We start from the raw sequence: 22,083 nt of genomic DNA, 5'->3' as shown, positions 1-22,083 counted from the left end.
TCTCGCATTACAACGTACTCAGCATTTATCTCCTATTTAGAGGAAGTTAGCCGTTACTCTGAGGGGTCGGAGCCGTCTCCATGTCTGATTCACGCTGCATTTTATTCTGTTCCAGCTGCTGGAGGACCACATCGTCACTTTTGTGAAGAGCGAGCTGAAGGAGATCCAGACATTCCTGACTTCAGATTACCCAGAATGCTTAGAGAGTCAGAGTGAGGATGAGGAGGTGTTGGATGGTGAGGATGAAGAGCAGAGGAGCAGCAGAGAGGCATTTCTGAACATCTCACTGCACTTCCTGAGGAGCATGAAGCAGGAGGAGCTGGCTGACCGTCTGCAGAGCAGTAAGAGGGTTCAAAACATTGAACATGATGGAGAGGGGATGGAGGAAAGATGGGAGGAGTTTCACTTTATAAAACTTTGTCTTTAATCAGTGCCTACGCATATTGGTTAGTACTGGTACTAAAACATTAGTGAAAGATGTAACAATAAAGAGAACAAAACATTGCACTGTAAATATTTTTGTTACATTACTAATAAACAAGATAAACAGTTAACTACGATGATATAAAACGTTATACAACATTAATCGGGTAACCTTAGCACGTTAACAATAACACAAATTAATCACTTTACCAAATGTTATGTATTTTGTTGACACTGACTGACATCCTACTTACTTTTTGATCACATTTCTTGTTTGTCCACTCAGGAACTGCTGCTGCAGTCTGCAGACGTAAACTCAAATCCACCCTGAAGGAGAAGTTCCAGTGTGTGTTTGAGGGCATCGCTAAAGCAGCAAACCCAACCCTTCTGAACCAGATCTACACAGAGCTCTACATCACAGAGGGGGGGTCTGCAGAGGTCAATGGTGAACATGAGGTCAGACAGATTGAAAGAGCATCCAGGAAACCAGACAGACCAGAAACAACCATCAGACAAGAAGACCTCTTTAAAGCCTCACCTGGAAGAGATGCACCAATCAGAGCAGTGCTGACAAAGGGCGTGGCTGGCATTGGGAAAACAGTCTTAACACAGAAGTTCACTCTGGACTGGGCTGAAGGCCAAGCCAACCAGGACATCAAGTTCATATTTCCATTCACCTTCAGAGAGCTGAATGTGGTGAGAGAGAACAAGTACAGCTTGGTGGAACTTGTTCATCACTTCTTCTCTGAAACCAGAGACGCAGGAATCTGCAGGTTTGATCAGTTCCCGGTTGTGTTCATCTTTGACGGTCTGGATGAGAGTCGACTTCCTCTGGACTTCCTCAACACTGAGATCCTGACTGATGTCACAGAGTCCACCTCAGTGGATGTGCTGCTGACAAACCTCATCAGGGGGAAGCTGCTTCCCTCTGCTCGCCTCTGGATAACCACACGACCTGCAGCAGCCAATCAGATCCCTCCTGAGTGTGTGGACATGGTGACAGAGGTCCGAGGGTTCACCGACCCACAGAAGGAGGAGTACTTCAGGAAGAGATTCAGAGATCAGGAGCAGGCCGGCACCATCATCTCCCACATCAAGACCTCACGAAGCCTCCACATCATGTGCCACATCCCAGTCTTCTGCTGGATCTCTGCTTCAGTTCTGGAGGAGGTGTTGAAAACCAGAGAGGGAGGAGAGCTGCCCAAGACCCTGACTGAGATGTACATCCACTTCCTGGTGGTTCAGTCCAAAGTGAAGAACATCAAGTATGATGGAGGAGCTGAGACAGATCCACACTGGAGTCCAAAGAGCAGGAAGATGATCAAGTCTCTGGGGAAACTGGCTTTTGAGCAGCTGCAGAAAGGCAACCTGATCTTCTATGAGTCCGACCTGACAGAGTGTGGCATCGATATCAGAGCAGCCTCAGTGTACTCAGGAGTGTTCACACAGGTCTTTAGAGAGGAGAGAGGACTGTACCAGGACCAGGTGTTCTGCTTCGTCCATCTGAGCGTTCAGGAGTTTCTGGCTGCTCTTCATGTCCATCTGACCTTCATCAACTCTGGAGTCAACGTTTTGGCAGAGAAACAACCCTCCTACCAACGGCGTAAAGATTACGAGGGCAAATTAATATGTTTCTACCAGAGTGCTGTGGACAAGGCCTTACAGAGTCCAAACGGACACCTGGACTTGTTCCTCCGCTTCCTCCTGGGTCTTTCACTGCAGACCAACCAGAAACTCCTACGAGGCCTGCTGACAGAAACAGGAAGTGACTCAGAGACCAATCAGGAAACAGTCCAGTACATCAAGAAGAAGATGGATGAGGATCTGTCTCCAGAGAGAAGCATCAACCTGTTCCACTGTCTGAATGAACTGAATGATCGTTCTCTAGTGGAGCAGATCCAACAGTCCCTGAGATCAGGAAGTCTCTCCACAGATAATCTGTCTCCTGCTCTGTGGTCAGCTCTGGTCTTCATCTTACTGTCATCAGGAGAAGATCTGGACGTGTTTGACCTGAAGAGATACTCTGCTTCAGAGGAGGCTCTTCTGAGGCTGCTGCCAGTGGTCAAAGCCTCCAGGAAAGCCAAGTAGGTGGAAGGATGAATGGAATACAGACATCATCAAATGTGTTTATGTGTCATGGATGAGAAATAATATATTTATTTTGTATTTATTTAAAAAAATCTTTCAGGCTGAGTGGATGTAACCTGTCAGAGAGAAGCTGGGAGGCTCTGTCCTCAGTCCTCAGCTCCCAGTCCTCTAGTCTGAGAGATCTGGACCTGAGTAACAACGACCTGCAGGATTCAGGAGTGAAGAACCTGTGTGCTGGACTGGAGAGTCCACACTGTGAACTGGAAACTATTAGGTAGGTGTAACATGGTTTAAAGTCTGGGTCCTCTGAGCTCTCTCTTTCATGTATTACTTGTTTTTTGGTCTGATGAAAATCCTCTTTCAGGCTGAGTGGCTGTAACCTGTCAGGGAGAAGCTGTGAGGCTCTGTCCTCAGTCCTCAGCTCCCAGTCCTCTAGTCTGAGAGATCTGGACCTGAGTAACAACGACCTGCAGGATTCAGGAGTGAAGAACCTGTGTGCTGGGCTGGAGAGTCCACACTGTGAACTGGAGACTCTCAGGTCAGGATTCTGCAGTTTATTTTAAGTTTACCCCGTAAGATTTGATTGGCTTCATATATTTAATTATAAAAATGACTTATTAAAGAGACTCTTTGGACTAAGGGGACCAATATTCAATGGTTTTTGTGTTTTCACGACTCGAAACTTCCAGGTTAGATGAGAAGATTATTCCTTTTTTACACAATAATTATTAATGCTGTTCTTAACTATTTACTTACTTACTATTTATTTAAATGATGACGCCCCAATGGGACTGTATAAAGTTTTTATTTCACACGATTTATTCCATATCACTCTGAAAAGCATTGTGTGTGTGTGTTAGAGATGTTAAGATTCACCGATTCGCATAGGTGCAACGGCATAAACGTTCAAGATGCGAGTGCACCGGTTGAAAAAGTGCACATCGGCTACAGTTTGGGTTGAACCGGGTTGAACTTGCGATGCATCGATTGCCTAGCGTCTTTGCATCGGTAAAAAACCGATTCATTCGTATAAAATCCCCTCATTTTGTCAACGCTCAGCAGAGACGATCTTTGATATTTGCTTCGCCACTACGGAGAACGAGAGTCTCAGTTATCAACACACACGGAAGTTGAGGAGAAAGAGAAACACAGCGCACCGAAAAATACCTACAAATCAAACGTTTGGCAACACTTCGGATTGTTCAAGAAAGACGGTGTAATAGTCCTTTATGCTATATAGTTGAGCGCAGGTCATGGAGAGTAATAAGGTATCCGTAGACCTTTGTATGAGGTATCTTTATTACTGAACAGGTCTACAGCCATGATACATAGATCCGTCCTAGATGCGGACTTGCATACACACAGTATCACTCCGCAGCCGCACCCCATCAGTAACGTCCTGATGGTATATGTGCGCGGCACTATTACTACAGACGGTCAACTTGAAAAATCACTCGCAAATTGTTAACGATGCCGAGCCGCTTTAAAGTACACAAGTAGTACGAGGAACTTAGCGACGCACATAAAGAGGCGACGTGGGGTCTGCGGCTGAAAAGAGAAACCTGAAAGTGAGACATGAGTTAAATCACTCAGTGAGGTGTTCTGTCAGAGAGAGGTGTTTAGCTTACAGCAGCCTGTGACGGCCAATAGTAATTTAAATGTCTTCCTCACTGTAAGCAGTTATGAAAGAGCTGTTTGTGAAAGGTTATTTGTATTCTTTATTGTTCAGATAGAAACCACTGCTTTCTGCTCACTGGTGTGTTAGCCTATGAATGAGTGTTAAGCACATCAGGCTGGCAGCTGTATGGGCATTGCTCTATGGTAGCTGTTATTTGCACATTGTTAATCATGAGCAATGCATCCTTACATTGTTTAACTGTGAGGTGTTATACAATTGTACTCTGGAGAGCTTTTAAAGGTAAAAAAATAAACGGCATGATGGGATGTGCAGTACCAAATATGTAAAGCACTTTTTTGTTAATGTATGATTTGCTGCATATCAGGAATAAAACAAAAATCCTCTGTCGTACCATATTGAAGTATCATTATTTTTGCATTGTGTTGAATCGCATCGTATCGCCCCGAATCGCATAATGTTGAATCAAATCTTATCGAACTGTATCGCAACAGGGGTGAATCGTATCGTATCGCATCGCCTGGTGTTTCAAAGGTATCGTTAATGTATCGTATCGTGGTAACGTATCGAGATGCGCATCGAATCGGCCTCAGTGATGGAGATGCACATCCCTAGTGTGTGTGTGTGTGTGTGTGTGTGTGTGTGTGTGTGTGTGTGTGTGTGTGTGTGTGTGTGTGTGTGTGTGTGTGTGTGTGTGTGTGTGTGTGTGTGTGTGTGTGTGTGTGTGTGTGTGTGTGTGTGTGTGTGTGTGTGTGTGTGTGTGTGTGTGTGTGTAGGCTCTCAGGTTGTCTGGTCACAAAGAAAGGCTGTGCTTCTCTGGCCTCGGCTCTGGTCTCCAACCCCTCCCATCTGAGAGAGCTGGACCTGAGCTACAATCATCCAGGAAACTATGTAGTGAAGATGCTGTCTGTTCAACTGGAGGATCCAGAGTGCAGACTGGAGACTCTCAGGTACGGACAAACCTCACTCGCTATCTTAATTTTCTACTTTGGTCCTGATTGTTAAATCTCAACAATTCCTGAATATTTTGAGATACATTTAAGCTCAGACATGAATCATAATTAGATTCATTTATAGAGATCTGTTTACTTTCATGATATCATCACCAGAAGGTTTAAACCTGTGTAGTTTAGGGAAAAACAATGTTTGATTAAATGTGCAATACACTTGAGAACAGCTGTTCCTCAACCTATAAGATGCAATAATGCAGATTCAAACTAGAGACCATCTCGCTAGATCCCTCAATAAGAACGTAACAATGGGGGCCAATGGCCCTTTCAACCTCCTTGCTCCGATTCAATCCATCTTCACATTAATTTAGACTTTTCAATAATAACATTAAACATCCCTTCCTGCCAAGAGAAACACCTTCTAGCTTGTTGTATTCTCTGATAACTAAAATGATGCCTTAATATGACGTTTGAAATGTTGACAGTCCTTTAACTGATGTGTGAAGTGTCCTTGATCATTCAGACTGTTTCTTCCTCCAGGACCGACCATTGTGGAGAGGAGAGGTTAAAACCTGATGTGAGGAAATGTAAGTGTGGATTTAGGTTGACTTATGATGACACAACAGTCAGTTGAGATATGTATTCATTATCACATTACTGACAATATCATATATATTATCACATTTATACAAATACATATAATAAACAGCACCTGTACAAACACAAAGAAAAAAGCCTTCTCATGTGTTTTAGGATAAACAGATGCTGTGTTTTTTTCTTTCATCAGATTCCTGTGAACTCACACTGGACACCAACACAGCACACAGAAACCTCAAACTGTCTGACAGCAACAGGGAGGTGACATGTGTGATGGAGGAGCAGCCATACCCTGATCATCCAGAGAGGTTTGACTCCTTGGAACAGCTGATGTGTAGAGAAGCTCTGACTGGTCTCTGTTACTGGGAGGTCGAGTGGAGAGGAAAGGTTTCTATATCAGTGACTTACAGAGGAATCAAGAGGAGAGGAGAGAGAGAGGACTGTGTGTTTGGAGGGAACGATCAGTCCTGGAGTCTCAAGTGCTCTGATGAAGGTTACTCTGTCAGGCACAATAACACAGAAACACACACCTCCTCCTCCTCCTCCTCCTCCTCCTCCTCCTCCTCCTTCTCCTCCTCCTCCTCCTCCTCCTCTCATAGAGTAGCAGTGTATCTGGATCATCCTGCTGGCTCTCTCTCCTTCTACAGAGTCTCCTCTGACACACTGACCCACCTCCACACCTTCAGAACCACATTCACTGAACCTCTCTGTGCTGGGTTTGGGTTCATGTCACATGACTCCTCAGTGTCTCTGTGTTCTCTGTAGGAGGAGACCACTTCCTGTCCTGTTGTAATGTCCCTGGTCTCGGGGGACATTACACGAGTGGAGCAAGAGATATCTTCTAGTCATGTGGTTAAAATGTTGGTAGTGACGCGGCTGTGCCTTTACAGGAGAAGCAGCATTTAGTTATAATGACCCGTGTATCTGCAGAATCTCCCAGTAATCAAGTGTCTCACTCTTTTTAACAAATGTTTTTTCTATGTATTCAAATGTGTTTTTTAAATCTTTCTTTTGCTCTTTGTCATAAGTATTTTAATGTTTTTGTAAAGCCTTTTGAATTGCCTTGTTGATATGTGCTGTATAGATCAACTTTCTTTTACTGGCAGAAATGTTTCTTGTCTTTCTAAAATGGTGAAATTACTCGGGGCTGAACTCTTCGTGTACAAACTGCTGTGACATATATGCAGTTTAATAAAGCTTTCTTTAGAGCAGCATCTAATAGCTCCTAATACTCTCTGTAATAATCGTTATTGAGTTCAATAAAGGTTTGAAGACAAAAAAATGATGATCTCATGACTCAAGACATTTCTTTTGCACCCAACATGTTTTCTAAAGTATATATAGTTGTAAATTGTTACAAAGGTCTTCCCTAACGTAGAAACTGTAAGAAGTGCTTGATTGCTCACTGAGATGCAGGGCAGTTAGAGTAAAGGAACTGCATGGTAAATGGATATATAAAGATCTTTTCCAGTCTATGCCAACCAGCTTGACTAGATAGCAGTAAATTGAGAAGACTCATTCTCTCTAGAGAGTATTCCCCTCAAAGCCGCAGATCTTAGGGAGAATGTATCAATGTGATTGGTGCCAGGCCTACGCATCGAAGTAGTCTCACAACATAGTACACTCCCCTCAAAGCTGTAATGAAGGAAAACGTTAATTGAGGCCTACCCTGAACAGCATGGCTCTTTAGGGCTGGTCCCAGGCCTACACATAGCATTCTCACTAGATAGTATATTCCCCTCAAAGCCACAGTGCTTGAGTCATTGTGTCACATTTCGGACTTCTGTTATGATATTTGGTCAAAGTGCCTTTATAAAACGGAGGGGAACTTTGATGAGCCTCTTAGGCTTTGTGCTCTCCTTGCAAATTCTGCCATTATTTATATTTTTAACCAAATCGAATGTAGTGGAATTTCGCAGATGTATAAAATAGTGTAAAAAAAAGAAAGAGTGAAGAACAAGTACCTAACTTCAGTAAATGTGTTTGTAAAAACTAAAAAATATATTTTCTCAGTGTCCCTGCTGACCTGTCGTGGTCGTCAACAAATGAAAAACACAATCCGGTGAAACGATTTTATTTAAAAACTGAAGCTGCTCAGAGAGATGGAGGTGATCTGTTTAACAGAGAAGAAACAACAAAAAGGCTCTTATGGACAGAGTTAAAACAAATCTGCAGTCAGCTGATGTTTTATGACCCAGCGGCCTTCTGGGAAATGGAGTCCACTCAGAGCTCAGTCGTCTCCTCCGCACAGATTCAGCAGAGCCTTCTGGTAGTCTCCTTTAGTGTGCTCCTGAAACAAAGAACAATTATATTAATACTTTTGGACTCAAGCCTCTGCAGACCCTTTACATGCACCAGGGTATGCAGGAATCCTGAGGTCAAATGTAATACCTTTTAAGACCTTTTTTAAGACCCTTTCCATACATTTTAAGACCTCATCGCAACTTTGAGTTCTAACTGGTTACATTGGCGACACACTTTACCTCACATTTACTATATTGATTGTAAGATAGCAAAACTAAACAGAGTGCAGACAGACTACTGAAGCCTTCTCTCCACATGAACTTCAACCTCTCTGTGAAGGTCAGGTTTAATGCAGTATGCTGCTTTGTTGCTTCTGTACTCTGTGCTCTTTCATTCCAGTAAAACTCCTCAGAAACCATTAGAAACCAGTATTTGACCAATAAACAAAACTATTGACAAAACTTTGAACTATGAAATATGTTAAACTTTGGTGAGCTTCAGCGGGGTAATGCCATATAGGAGCTCCCTCACAAATACCCAGGGGTTAAATTGGGCTGGGGCTGTCCGGGGCTAAGCCCTGGCACATAAGACGATGCTCTGACGTCATCACCCTCACACATTTGTCATATGTTTACAAAAAAGGATATATATGTTAAGACTTTTCTCGTTCATAATATAGACTATATTAGGGTCGATATGTGTTGACTTTACTTTAAAATAGCAGATCTCTGTGACCGGATATAGTTTGGCTTAGACCCCGGCCCCACACGGTAAAACGCATACGCAAGCGCAAAAAAGGCTTCCGTTCACACGCATTCGATTCATTAATGTGTCCGTTCACACTAGACCGCTGCAAATGCTGGAAACGATGTAGTACATATGTCATGCCTGTAAGTGGCGCTGCTGCCGCCCGAAATACACCAAAAGCAGCGAAGAAGAACCCGGAGCATGGTTGCCATGGTTGCCCTTCTGTTTATTCTCCGCGGTGGACGGCGTGTTCTCCTGCTGTATCTCTCAGGTAGTCCACCAGCAGATGAAAAACACCCCCCTCTTCCAAGGAACGAGGGGTCCGTGCGGCAGTTTCCGTAAAAAAAAATGTTCCACCGGTCAACATGTCCGTTAAAGTTTAAATCTTCCGTACAAAATTAGGAAAGTGCCGGTCAGAGGTCTTCTTTGTTATTTATTGAGCTTTAAAACAAATTGATAACGACTCTGTTCTCTGTATAATAATATAAGAATATTTAATAAACGGTGACTGCCTCTCTTTTCCTCCCCCTCTTCTGACAGCCCAGCAGCAGCAGGAGACGTGGGGAGAGGGAGGCGGGCTCTTTCATCGTTATCAGAAAATGATCATATAGGGCACACACGGAGCCGTTGGACCCCCAGAGCGTTGCGTATGCCGGTCTACCCACCTTGGGACCCGTTACCGTAGTCGTTTATTTCCCCCCCCCCCCCACACACACACACACACAGAGCGGAGCAAGGCAACGAAACTTAAAATAATAAGCAGCATTTTACGGCGCGCTATGCATGGGGCCGCCTTGTGGGGTTTCCCGACATGTCGTTTCAGTAAATTAAAGGGTGTTTCATGTTGTCGTTGCTGCGGGACTTCTTAATACCTTGGAAAATGCCATTTAATACTTTTTAATACTTTTTAAAAGCCTTAATTTTAGCTAAATTGATTTATCAACTTTTAATACTTTTTAAGACCCCGCGGACACCCTGATGCACAGAAACCTTTATAACACACTGCAGGAAAGGCAAATCCCAGAATAGGTCCCCTTTAAAAATGTTTTGATGTTTGATGAATAACTTTCCCCAACATACTTTTGGACAATAACACATCCAGTCAGTGTTTTGTGTCATTAAACACAGCATGCACAGTATCTTTTGATTCAATTCTTTTTTTAATTACAGAACACAAAGACCCATACTGGAGGTGGTTGAACAACACACACACACACACACACACACACACACACACACACACACACACACACACACACACACACACACACACACACACACACACACACACACACAGATACTCACAGCGATGGTCTGGTACAGAGTTCTCTTGTGCGTCTTCTTGAACTCTGAGCGGATTTTCATCAGGTCGACTTCACAGCGAGAGACCATGATCCTCGTCACCACCTTCTCCTTCGCTCCTTTACTCTGCACACACACACACACACACACACACACACACACACACACACACACACACACACACACACACACACACACACACACACACACACACACACACACACACACACACACACACACACACACACACACACACACACGGTTACTTTAGAAACACATGAATAAATATGTGCATTTAAAGTTAACACATTGTTAGCATATTAGCACCAGAAATATACTTAAAGTCTCAAAAGTGAACGAACTAATTTTGAAGAATAATATGCATCATATTATTTTAATGTGGGTGTTACAAAAATATACATATATAATATAAAATAGCATTATATTAAATAAAAGAAAGCCACCTACAGCAATAACCCTAGTGTAATGTTAGTGTTGGCTGTTCATGTTTTAGCATTTGTTTTTGTTCTCCTTGATTTGTGTTGTTTAATTGTATATTATTTACTCCATTAAGTTTTCACTTTAGTAAAAATATTATGTATTTCATGAACTATTCTAGACTGCATTCAGAAATCACCTGCAACAAAAAGAAATCTTCAAAATAAAAACGAGAGAAGGAATATAAATAAGAGTAGAAATGATGAAAGGAGCAATTACACTTTGTGCACCAACACTACAGTCTTTTCTGTGAGATGTAGTGAAGTAGAAATATCAGGAAGCAGAACATTAAACATTTGTAGTAGCAGTGATCGAGGTAAACCTGATCTGTACCTTCATGGCTTCATTGAGTCTGTTGGCGAAGTACAGCTGTCTGTTCTCAAAGCACTCCACTGTGAGAGGACAAATTCATATATTAAATATAATATCATTACATCCTATGCAACAGTGTTTCATTTTGAAAAGCTATAAACATTTACAAAGATGTTCATTTTAAAATCAGTATCCCCTTCCTCCCACACCGCCCTCACATGCACATACTGTGAATATCATAATAAAACGGTGGTGTTTTTTTACCCAGAGTGAGGAAGGATTTCTCCAGGTCTCCCTTCACCTCCTTCCTGATGCTCTCCTTCATGTCGTAGGGACTGTAGCTCTTATAGCGCTCAAACACTACACACACACACACACACACACACACACACACACACACACACACACACACACACACACACACACACACACACACACACACACACACACACACACACACACACACACACACACACACACAGAAAATACATACAAACTTAAAGCATATTGTTTTTATGTTTATAGAGGACACTGCTTGACACTCTGTACTCTCTTTTTCCAATAATCTTCATTTCAGTATAACGGAAAAGGTTTCCTCAACATTTTATTATTATTTGTTTGTTTGTCTCTGTAAACTACCACCACAATTTGGCGTCACGAACAGGATCCCTTGAAAGACAGTACATTTCCAGCACACAATGTAAAATGTGTGTGTGTGTGTGTGTGTGTGTGTGTGTGTGTGTGTGTGTGTGTGTGTGTGTGTGTGTGTGTGTGTGTCACCTTTCTGCAGGTGGGGGACGCTCCTCTGGGACATGATGGAGATCCAGACGGCCACGTCGGTGCCTTTCCTCTGAACCCCGGCTTCATACAGACACTGAGGTGAGAGAAGTAAAAGTCATTACTGCACTTAGGTTAGAAAGGAAGGTGAGATTTCTGTATTGCTTAGGGTTAGTTAATTAATGAAATCCCGCAACAACAACAAAAAAAAATTCAATAACTGAGTGTTTGATCATGATTGAAAATCACACTAAGAACATAAAAAAACAGTTTTTACCCCAGAAATCACATGTTTTTGAATATGTTTTAAGGAAGAACTCTCTGAGGTGTTTCACTCACTCTGGCGTCCTCGTCGATCTTCTCATAGTCCACCACGTTAGACGGCTCATCTCTCTTTGTCTACATGTCAACAAAGAAAATGCATATTAGTGGTTTAAAATGTTTAAATTACAGTCAAACACCAACCTGGGTTTTCTTTCAGCGTGCTTAAGGTCGCATTCACACCTAATAGTCCGTTTTCAGGTGCGCACCAGACGACAGTTTGTTACATGGTTTCATTTTTCAGAAGGTTCGGTTTGCGTTGGGCAAAACTCAAACGGACTACAAACCTCAAACACAAGTCATGTGCACGGAAATGCTGTTCAACCATTGGTCAGACATTAAGGGGATAAAAACGCAAATCCCGGCAATTTCTACCGGAGCCACCGCCATGGAGCATCGGCAGGTTATTCTCATGCTGCTGTTAATCTGGAGATCAACAGACACTAGCGGCCCGCGCATATGATTATATAATCAGACAACGTGCTTTAAAAAACATTATAACACATATAATGAGAGACGCTCTGCAGTCAGGAGGGCGTTTCACCGACGACAGGTGCTCTTACTTTGATGTAGTTGACGGAGCATTTTGACTTTACACGACACTGTTCAACACTTCATTCTGCTCCACTCTTTAACTAAACAACCGCGGATGTCTTGAAAGAATCTTTCGCTAAAGATTTGGAAGACATCGCGTTGTTGTGACTCGTAAACGCTACGCTTCCTATGTTTTGGTGCGGACTACGTTCACACCAGCGATGAACCGCTCCAGAGTTCACTTGCAAGCCTTCCGAGACCACCTCCGGTTGATTAGTTCACTTCAGAGGTCTCGGACTGCGTTCACACCGACCCAAAAGAACCACAAGCGGGTAAACGCACCAGAGTTCGATTCAACCGGACTATACAAGGCAGGTGTGAACGCACCCTCAGACTTTAACCTTAATATACCATATAGCCTGACAGAAGGGTCAACATGGGCAGTAGGTTTGTAAGTATTTTATATTACCCAGATACTAAAAGGACAATTATACAAAGGTCTTTGCAGTTAGCATTGAGCTACCTGAACCAGCGCTAGCAGCAGTTTAGCGAAGTCTCCTGAAGTGTCTCCAGCTACCTCTTTATCCAGCTCCTTCTTAAACACTGCAGACAGAAAGAAAAAGACGTGCACATTATGAAAAAAACGTAATAAGTTAAATACAACGTACAGTATGATGTATCTAATATTAGCCACCGAAGCTAACTAGCTAGATGTTTATAGTTGATACTAATAGTAAAGCTCATCGAGCTAACATGCTAACAGCTTACATGTGGTTCAATGTAATTTTATTCTAAACTGATAACGATATGTCACTTTAGCTTTTAGCTAACTTAGCATCTCTGAGTAAAGGTGAAAGCTGTACAGAACATTTTCCATCATGAAATGTCATTTATATAGCGATAGTCATATATCATAATCATTTATTGATAAAATATCTAGATACAAAATGATATATAATTTTGAATTACTCCAATTAAATAGACTAATCAAAATAAAGTGTCGCGATTTTGAGGTATTTGTAATTTTACTCTTAAACTACAAAATGTATTATGGATAATATTTTTCATCTTTGTATGTCATTGAGTATTGCAATATTATATATAATGATACCCAAAGTTAATTATTGAAAAGATTACTTAGGTTATCAAGTAAATGAAACAAAAGAGAGCATATTTATCGTGATTCAAAGTGCAATTTGAAATACTTCACAGGACATTTGAATTGTAAAATGTGTTAATTCATATGTCAAATAAAGAATTTCACATATCCTGTTTTGGTAATGGTTCAATTAGATATGCAGGTTAATGTTAAATTGGCAAACATTAGTCATGCTAATTTAATTGAAACACTGCATACTTACAAACAATTAAATCAAAATGACAGATTATTCAATGGACAGTTTAACTTAAGCTCCTCTGTTAGATTGGCCACTTTAGTCTCACAGTATTATAATTATTGTGATATTGGTTGTAGTGCAGGCAACAATACTAACAGCAATGTGAGCTTTTAGCATTTAAAATATAATAAATGTTTTTCTGTATTTGAGATAAACGCACTCTCTCTGTAAGCCCTCTTTATCTCCAGCAGCTCCTCGTTGTTTCTCGAGCAGACCATCTCGATGAGCGTTTCCTCGTCCGTCCCCAGGCCCTGAAAACCAACACACACAGGTAAGACTTCATTCGTAATATTAAAAAACGCTATTATATAACAATGTTATTCTGTCAGAGCTATTTCATTGGTAAAATATGTTTTTCATCAAAAGTAAAATAACTTTTCCTGCAGAAAAATGTCCCAAATTCAACTATAAACAATACGGAGGTTAAATAAAGTTCTGATTGGTCGATTCAGAACATGTGACATGTTGTTAATCCAGTAGAACAGACCGCTGTCAAGGACTGTAATGACCGTTGCTAAGGAGGGTCAAGAAAGAGAAAGTAAAGAGGTTCAAATTTAAAAATCTTAATCATGAAAATGTTTCAACACAAATCATAATGTCTTGCAAATTATTTGGCGGCACACTTGTGATGCCTGCGCGGACCACTAGGGGGGCCGCGGTCCACAGGTTGGGATCCGCTGGTTTAACTTATCTTAAAGGTGGGGTAGTTAAGTTTGAGAAACCGGCTCGAGATACACTTTTTGTTATATTCCATGGAATGCTCTTAACATCCAGATAGCAATGAATATCTGAAGTGCTTTGACAAAAAATCCATTAAAAAGATATCATCTGTGGAAGCCGTAGCGCTGTACAAAGCATGACCCATCATCTGAGCCGGCTAAAGTAACTGGATGGCCTACCTGCCTGTCAGCCTTCCATCTGTGCACAAACTTATCTCGTGCCCTGATTGGTCATGTGCGCGTTCGTGTGTGTTGGAGGAGGGGCTCTGGAAGGAAGTGGCAGATTTTCTCCGGTTGTGTATTTTCAAATTCTAACCCATTCAAGCCGGTTTCTCAAACTTACCTAGCCTACCTTTAACATAATTGACTGTAAAGCACATTTTAACTGCTAAGTAAAAATGTGTAATCTCTATATCATTTGGAAAATGCAGAGTTTCCAAAGGTCGATCTCGCATTAAAGTGCTCCTCTAATATTTTGTTTAGGAAGTTGTTCTTCAGGGTCGGGTGTTGTTCTGTTGCAGTACCTAATTCACCCAGTAGATGGTGGGGTAGACCCTGATGTTCTGCATAATGGTTTTTTAGCCCGCCCGTTAGTTATCCAGTTGCATGATAAAGTAAAAAAAGATAATTCCGTGATTGAATACTCACACAGACAAACAAAATGCTATACACATATATATGTACATACACCTCAACATTTAACTTTTTTTCCAGAATTTATTTTCAAATCATTTTGTGACATTCTCACTCAAGAGACTTGGAATTATTTGCCCAAGACTTCTGCTTTCAGACGTAGTTAATTATGAAGTTATTACCCTATCAGATAACAATCCAATGCAGAGGCAATAATATGATATAATACATTATTTTATATATATGTATATTTATATAGTCTTAAAGTTACAACTGGCCCTTTGAGTAACCATAACAACCATAATGCTAATGTGGACCACGATGAAATAGAGTTTGACCCCCCTGGTTTAGAGGGGAAACATGTCTGACCTTCATGGAGGCTTTGAGCTCCGAGGCGTCGTACTGAGCGGTGCTCTTCATCAGACCCAGCAGCAGAGCCTCCAGGGAGCCGGACAGCGCCCCCTTCAGGGCCACGCTCAGATCCTGGGACAATACAACACTGCAGGTCAATGGGGGGAAAATGTACTGATGGATATCAACATGAAACTTCCTCACTTCAGTACTGACAATAACACAATCATTTTTTATATTACAAGTTTTCTGACATGTTATGTTTGTTAACATGAAAATAAGGTGTCGTGTAGGGTTAGGGTTACGGACACAGACAAAGTTATTGATATAAACTCCTAAAGATTGGTGTCTTCGTGTCTGACCAAACCAGATGGAAGTACAAATAACAAAGTTAATAATCCAAAGTGAGTTAGGGCCAGTATGTTTCAACATGTTCATTAATAAGAAACATTTTTAACCTTCTTAGCGATCCGTTCATATTCGAAGGCGATCTCTCTCCGCTGCTCCGTGCTGCGTCTCGTCAGGATGTCGATCACCGTCTGCTCGTCCACTCCTGCAGACAGAGAGGACTCTTTAAAGTAGAGACACTACATACTGATATACACCTGAACATCAGCAGGAGAGGACTCTTTAAAGTAGAGAAACTACATACTGATATACACCTGAACATCAGCAGGAGAGGACTCTTTAAAGTAGAGACACTACACACTGATATACACCTGAACATCAACAGGAGAGGACTCTTTAAAGTAGAGACACTACATACTGATATACACCTGAACATCAGCAGGAGAGGACTCTTTAAAGTAGAAACACTACATACTGATATACACCTGAACATCAGCAGGAGAGGACTCTTTAAAGTAGAGACACTACACACTGATATACACCTGAACATCAACAGGAGAGGACTCTTTAAAGTAGAGACACTACACATTGATATACACCTGAACATCAGCAGGAGAGGACTCTTTAAAGTAGAGACACTACACACTGATATACACCTGAACATCAACAGGAGAGGACTCTTTAAAGTAGAGACACTACATACTGATATACACCTGAACATCAGCAGGAGAGGACTCTTTAAAGTAGAGACACTACATACTGATATACACCTGAACATCAGCAGGAGAGGACTCTTTAAAGTAGAGACACTACACACTGATATACACCTGAACATCAGCAGGAGAGGACTCTTTAAAGTAGAGACACTACATACTGATATACACCTGAACATCAACAGGAGAGGACTCTTTAAAGTAGAGACACTACATACTGATATACACCTGAACATCAGCAGGAGAGGACTCTTTAAAGTAGAGACACTACATACTGATATACACCTGAACATCAGCAGGAGAGGACTCTTTAAAGTAGAGACACTACATACTGATATACACCTGAACATCAGCAGGAGAGGACTCTTTAAAGTAGAGACACTACATACTGATATACACCTGAACATCAGCAGGAGAGGACTCTTTAAAGTAGAGACACTACATACTGATATACACCTGGGGCCGTATTCACAAAGCATTTTATCTTACCGCTAGGAGTGCTCCTAACTCGCGCTAAAACATTTTACGTAGGAGTTTTTTCTTAAAAGTTATTCACAAAGCCGCTGAGACCTACTCATACTAAGGATAAATCACTAAGAGTGAACTAAGAGTGACGCGCCGTTGCTATGGATTACGTTGATTCTCGTGCATGAGTTTAGAAGCGGTCAGTACGGTGATTGGTTGTTCAGAGCAGGCGGTCTCGGTGAAACTCATCCGCAACATCCCACAAACGAGCCCACTAAAACAAGGAAATAGCCTCGGCTAGAAATGTATTCCTATCAAATAGTTATGGACAGTGCAGTTAGCAGAATACACGCATGATGACAAGTTTTTGCAGACTACGATAATGACGTTGTATATGCACGTTAAAGAGAGAGAGCAAACAATACAAATACGTAAATTGCATTAAAACAAGGAGGCAATTAAAAGCACCCCGCAAACTATTATCCAATGAGCATATTTCCAGCACTTAAACACTTTCAATAACAGCCCATACCACCGTTAAAGTCCCCCTATCATGACGAATGAAAACAATCTGCGTGTTGATGGAATGTACTTTCTTTCTATTGACGAACACGTCCTCATCTTTTGATGGCGCAATTATTTTTATGTGCGTCCCGTCAATAGCACCGACCACACCGGGCATACCTGCAATTGCCATGAAGTTGGCTTTGAGCCTGTGTAGTTGTTGATTGTCCAAAGGAAACCGGATAAACTGTTGGATGATATGTGGTCTAGAGAGCGCGTTGATGGTTTGGTTTATGGCACGGCTGACTGATGGTTGCGATATTCCTAAATCGTTGGCATTGCAAAGTTGCATTTTCCCTGTTGCTAAATATCGTAGTGTTGCCAAACATTTTATTTCCGGACTAATCGGGTTATTCCTGTTAGTCGGGGATGTTATTGCATCCCGCACTAATTCCACAACAAGTTTGATACCCTCACGATTTTGCCTATATCTCTTGATCAATTCACAGTCTTCCATTGTCTCCAAAACATTTCGTCTCGCAGCCATTTTCCGATTCTTTGTGAATAGGTCTTACTGAGTTAGGAGTCCTCTCGAGGACTTTTAAGTTCTCCTAAACTTAGGTGCTACTTTTAGGCCTAAAATACTTTGTGAATTGCTCTTAGTGAATACAATTAGGAGTCCTAAATGTAAGACTGACACGCCCATTATGTTTAGGAGTTTCTCCTAAATTCGCCAGTTAGGAGCTACTTTTAGCCCCAAGACCCTTTGTGAATACGGCCCCTGGTGTTCAAATGAAGAAACATCAGGGATTATGATAGTTTTTATGTCCTTTCTGATAATAGCAGCTATACCACCTCATCCAACCACACACCCCTTCCTCAGTGACCTCATCCAACCACACACCCCTACCTCAGTGACCTCATCCAACCACACACCCCTACCTCAGTGACCTCATCCAACCACACAACCCTTCCTCAGTGACCTCATCCAACCACACACCCCTTCCTCAGTGACCTCATCCAACCACACACCCCTACCTCAGTGATCTCATCCAACCACACACCCCTTCCTCAGTGACCTCATCCAACCACACACCCCTACCTCAGTGACCTCATCCAACCACACACCCCTACCTCAGTGATCTCATCCAACCACACACCCCTTCCTCAGTGACCTCATCCAACCACACACCCCTACCTCAGTGACCTCATCCAACCACACACCCCTTCCTCAGTGACCTCATCCAACCACACAACCCTTCCTCAGTGACCTCATCCAACCACACACCCCTACCTCAGTGTCCTCATCCAACCACACACCCCTACCTCAGTGACCTCATCCAACCACACACCCCTACCTCAGTGACCTCATCCAACCACACACCCCTTCCTCAGTGACCTCATCCAACCACACACCCCTACCTCAGTGACCTCATCCAACCACACACCCCTTCCTCAGTGACCTCATCCAACCACACACCCCTTCCTCAGTGACCTCATCCAACCACACACCCCTACCTCAGTGTCCTCATCCAACCACACACCCCTACCTCAGTGACCTCATCCAACCACACACCCCTACCTCAGTGACCTCATCCAACCACACACCCCTTCCTCAGTGACCTCATCCAACCACACACCCCTACCTCAGTGACCTCATCCAACCACACACCCCTTCCTCAGTGACCTCATCCAACCACACACCCCTTCCTCAGTGACCTCACCCAACCACACACCCCTACCTCAGTGACCTCATCAAACCACACACCCCCTCCTCAGTGACCTCATCCAACCACACTCCCCTACCTCAGTGACCTCATCCAACCACACACCCCTACCTCAGTGACCTCATCCAACCACACACCCCTTCCTCAGTGACCTTATCCAACCACACACCCCTTCCTCAGTGACCTCATCCAACCACACACCCCTACCTCAGTGACCTCATCCAACCGCACGCCCCTACCTCAGTGACCTCATCCAATCACACACCCCTACCTCAGTGACCTCATCCAACCACACACCCCTACCTCAGTGACCTTATCCAACCACACACCCCTTCCTCAGTGACCTCATCCAACCACACACCCCTACCTCAGTGATCTCATCCAATCACACACCCCTACCTCAGTGACCTTATCCAACCACACACCCCTTCCTCAGTGACCTCATCCAACCACACACCCCTACCTCAGTGACCTCATCCAACCGCACACCCCTACCTCAGTGACCTCATCCAACCACACACCCCTTCCTCAGTGACCTTATCCAACCACACACCCCTTCCTCAGTGACCTCATCCAACCACACACCCCTTCCTCAGTGACCTCATCCAACCACACACCCCTACCTCAGTGACCTCATCCAACCACACACCCCTACCTCAGTGACCTCATCCAACCACACACCCCTTCCTCAGTGACCACATCCAACCACACACCCCTACCTCAGTGACCTCATCCAACCACACACCCCTACCTCAGTGACCTCATCCAACCACACACCCCTTCCTCAGTGACCTCATCCAACCACACACCCCTTCCTCAGTGACCTCATCCAACCACACACCCCTACCTCAGTGACCTCATCCAACCACACACCCCTACCTCAGTGACCTCATCCAATCACACACCCCTACCTCAGTGACCTCATCCAATCACACACACCTTCCTCAGTGACCTCATCCAACCACACACACCTTCCTCAGTGACCTCATCCAATCACACACCCCTTCCTCAGTGACCTCATCCAATCACACACACCTTCCTCAGTGACCTCATCCAATCACACACCCCTTCCTCAGTGACCTCATCCAACCACACACCCCTACCTGCCGCCTCAGGTCAGCAGAAGCTAACCTACTACATTACTTACTCGTAATTGTTAATGTTATTGTATCTGTCCACTAGATGGCGCAAACTAACCATCTAATGATTTAAAGAAAGAACAGGAACATACAGGTCAGATTGAAACAGACCTTGGTTGCGATTGAATATTATTTTTCTCACAGAAGGTTCCTTACGGAGTGAAATGACACGGATTTATATATATTTATTAAAAAATGCATATTTAAAATGTATTTCCCAACTCATGAGACATAATTCATTCATGACACATTATTGTTGTCTTCAAACCTTTATTGAACATAATTAGAATGACTGCATAGATTATTAGCATCTATTACATGCTGCTCCAAACTGAATGTTATGAGGTGCATATAAGTCTCAGAGGTTTGTACACAACAAGTCCAGCCCCAAGGAGATCATATCACCCAGGAAGAAAAGAAGCATTTCTGCTCATTAATAAAGGCAAGTGTATCTATACATTTCAACAACAAGGCAACTCAAACTGCTTCACAAAAATATTAGAAACATTGAGACAATGTGCAAAAAGAAGCACATTATAAAATCACTTATGAATACATTAAAAACATGAATCAACTAGCCAAGTGTGAAACAGTTGATTACTGGGAGATGCTTTCAGACATTAAAGTCATGTAAAGTCACAATAAGTGATCCACATGTTAACTGAAGTGAAGCCTTCTCTATATAGAACATTTCATCTTCAGGACTGGAAGATTTGACAGAGAACACAGAGACACTGAGGAGTCATAGAACAATAACCTAAGCCCAGTCACAATGCTTCTTGGCAATAAAACGTATACCGTTGCAAACCCTGTTCTCTTACCTTTGAAATGGTGACACATTTGTGAGGAACATGGATTCGTCTCTTCAAGATGTTCTCGAGGTCGAGGCTGAAGGAGATCAGTCTCCGTCCTCCTTTGGTTCCTGACGGTCTTTCAAGGGATCCTGTTCGTGTACCGAGACAAACTAACAAATAATAATGAAATGGTGAGGAAACCTTTCCGTTATACTGAAAAGAAGATTCTTGGAAAAAGACGGTTTTTTAGGGAGTTTATTCTTAAAGAAGGTAAATCATTACAGAGTCAAGCAGTCTGCATCAGGAGGTCTGCAGCGAAGAACACCATTCACACCTGCTAGCAAATAGAGAAACATCATGTCTACGCTCCACAAAAGGAAAAGGCCACTAACCTTTCTAGAACACATGGTGACCTTTGAACGCTCCCTCAGGGTGATAACACTTTCCATCACACTCCACTCTTCTGGTCTTATTACATATTGATCACAAACATATTCCATCACATGTGTAATGTGTAACCGTGTTACATCCTATCAGATTCCTTATTGGGCATTACAAAGACAATCAACCTGTGTGTTTTAAAATATTAAAATGTTCTCCATTTCTCTTTATATATCTACTGACACAACTTTACATGATGACACACTTTGAATGGAGTAACAACGGATAGTTCAATCTGATCATTCTCAGTGTTGGAAGATGGCTGCATTGAGCCCTTCTCACTTCATGCACTTAACTCCAGAGTATTAAGAGTTTAAATAAAAGCCTCTCAGTTGATTGGAGCTGTCAGACCAGTTCAGCCACGCCCTGCATTTTTCACTGATGATCTCAGATTACAATCAAACTGATGCAAAAAACTGCCTC

General features: G+C 42.6%; 3 protein-coding genes across 3 annotated transcripts in view; 1 reads left to right on the top strand and 2 right to left on the bottom strand.

The window, feature by feature from the left end:
• Positions 1-22,083, bottom strand: part of LOC307029870 (NLR family CARD domain-containing protein 3-like) — a 62,369-nt gene that overhangs the window by 25,980 nt on the left and 14,306 nt on the right. The gene's annotated exons all lie outside the window — the stretch shown is intronic.
• On the top strand, positions 38-6,976 carry LOC307029865 (NLR family CARD domain-containing protein 3-like). Its single transcript, XM_079665954.1, has 7 exons — positions 38-341; positions 710-2,507; positions 2,612-2,785; positions 2,876-3,049; positions 4,924-5,097; positions 5,638-5,684; positions 5,885-6,976. Exons 1-7 carry the CDS (start codon positions 305-307, stop codon positions 6,457-6,459), a joined length of 2,979 nt encoding a protein of 992 aa, XP_079522080.1. The 5' UTR covers positions 38-304; the 3' UTR covers positions 6,460-6,976.
• LOC307027892 (annexin A2-like) lies at positions 7,753-21,265 on the bottom strand (the record flags this gene model as incomplete). Its single annotated transcript, XM_079662585.1, has 11 exons — positions 7,753-7,984; positions 9,991-10,113; positions 10,819-10,877; positions 11,062-11,157; positions 11,578-11,671; positions 11,914-11,973; positions 12,953-13,032; positions 13,987-14,077; positions 15,548-15,661; positions 15,988-16,100; positions 21,247-21,265. 11 exons carry the CDS (start codon positions 21,263-21,265, stop codon positions 7,925-7,927), a joined length of 909 nt encoding a protein of 302 aa, XP_079518711.1. The 3' UTR covers positions 7,753-7,924.

This window comes from Notothenia rossii, assembly GCF_949606895.1.
Source record: "Notothenia rossii genome assembly, chromosome: 2".
NCBI lineage: Eukaryota > Metazoa > Chordata > Actinopteri > Perciformes > Nototheniidae > Notothenia > Notothenia rossii.
The sequence above is the reverse complement of the archived record's forward strand: the minus strand, read 5'-3'. Positions and strand labels throughout refer to the sequence as shown.

Bases quoted from the DNA above. Each gene is read 5' to 3' on its own strand.
- LOC307029865 (XM_079665954.1), top strand. From the start codon at position 305: ATGAAGCAGGAGGAGCTGGCTGACCGTCTGCAGAGCA. The intron at 342-709 runs GTAAGAGGGTTC...TTGTCCACTCAG, and splicing joins GGCTGACCGTCTGCAGAGCA to GAACTGCTGCTGCAGTCTGC. The intron at 5,098-5,637 runs GTACGGACAAAC...TTCTTCCTCCAG, and splicing joins TGCAGACTGGAGACTCTCAG to GACCGACCATTGTGGAGAGG.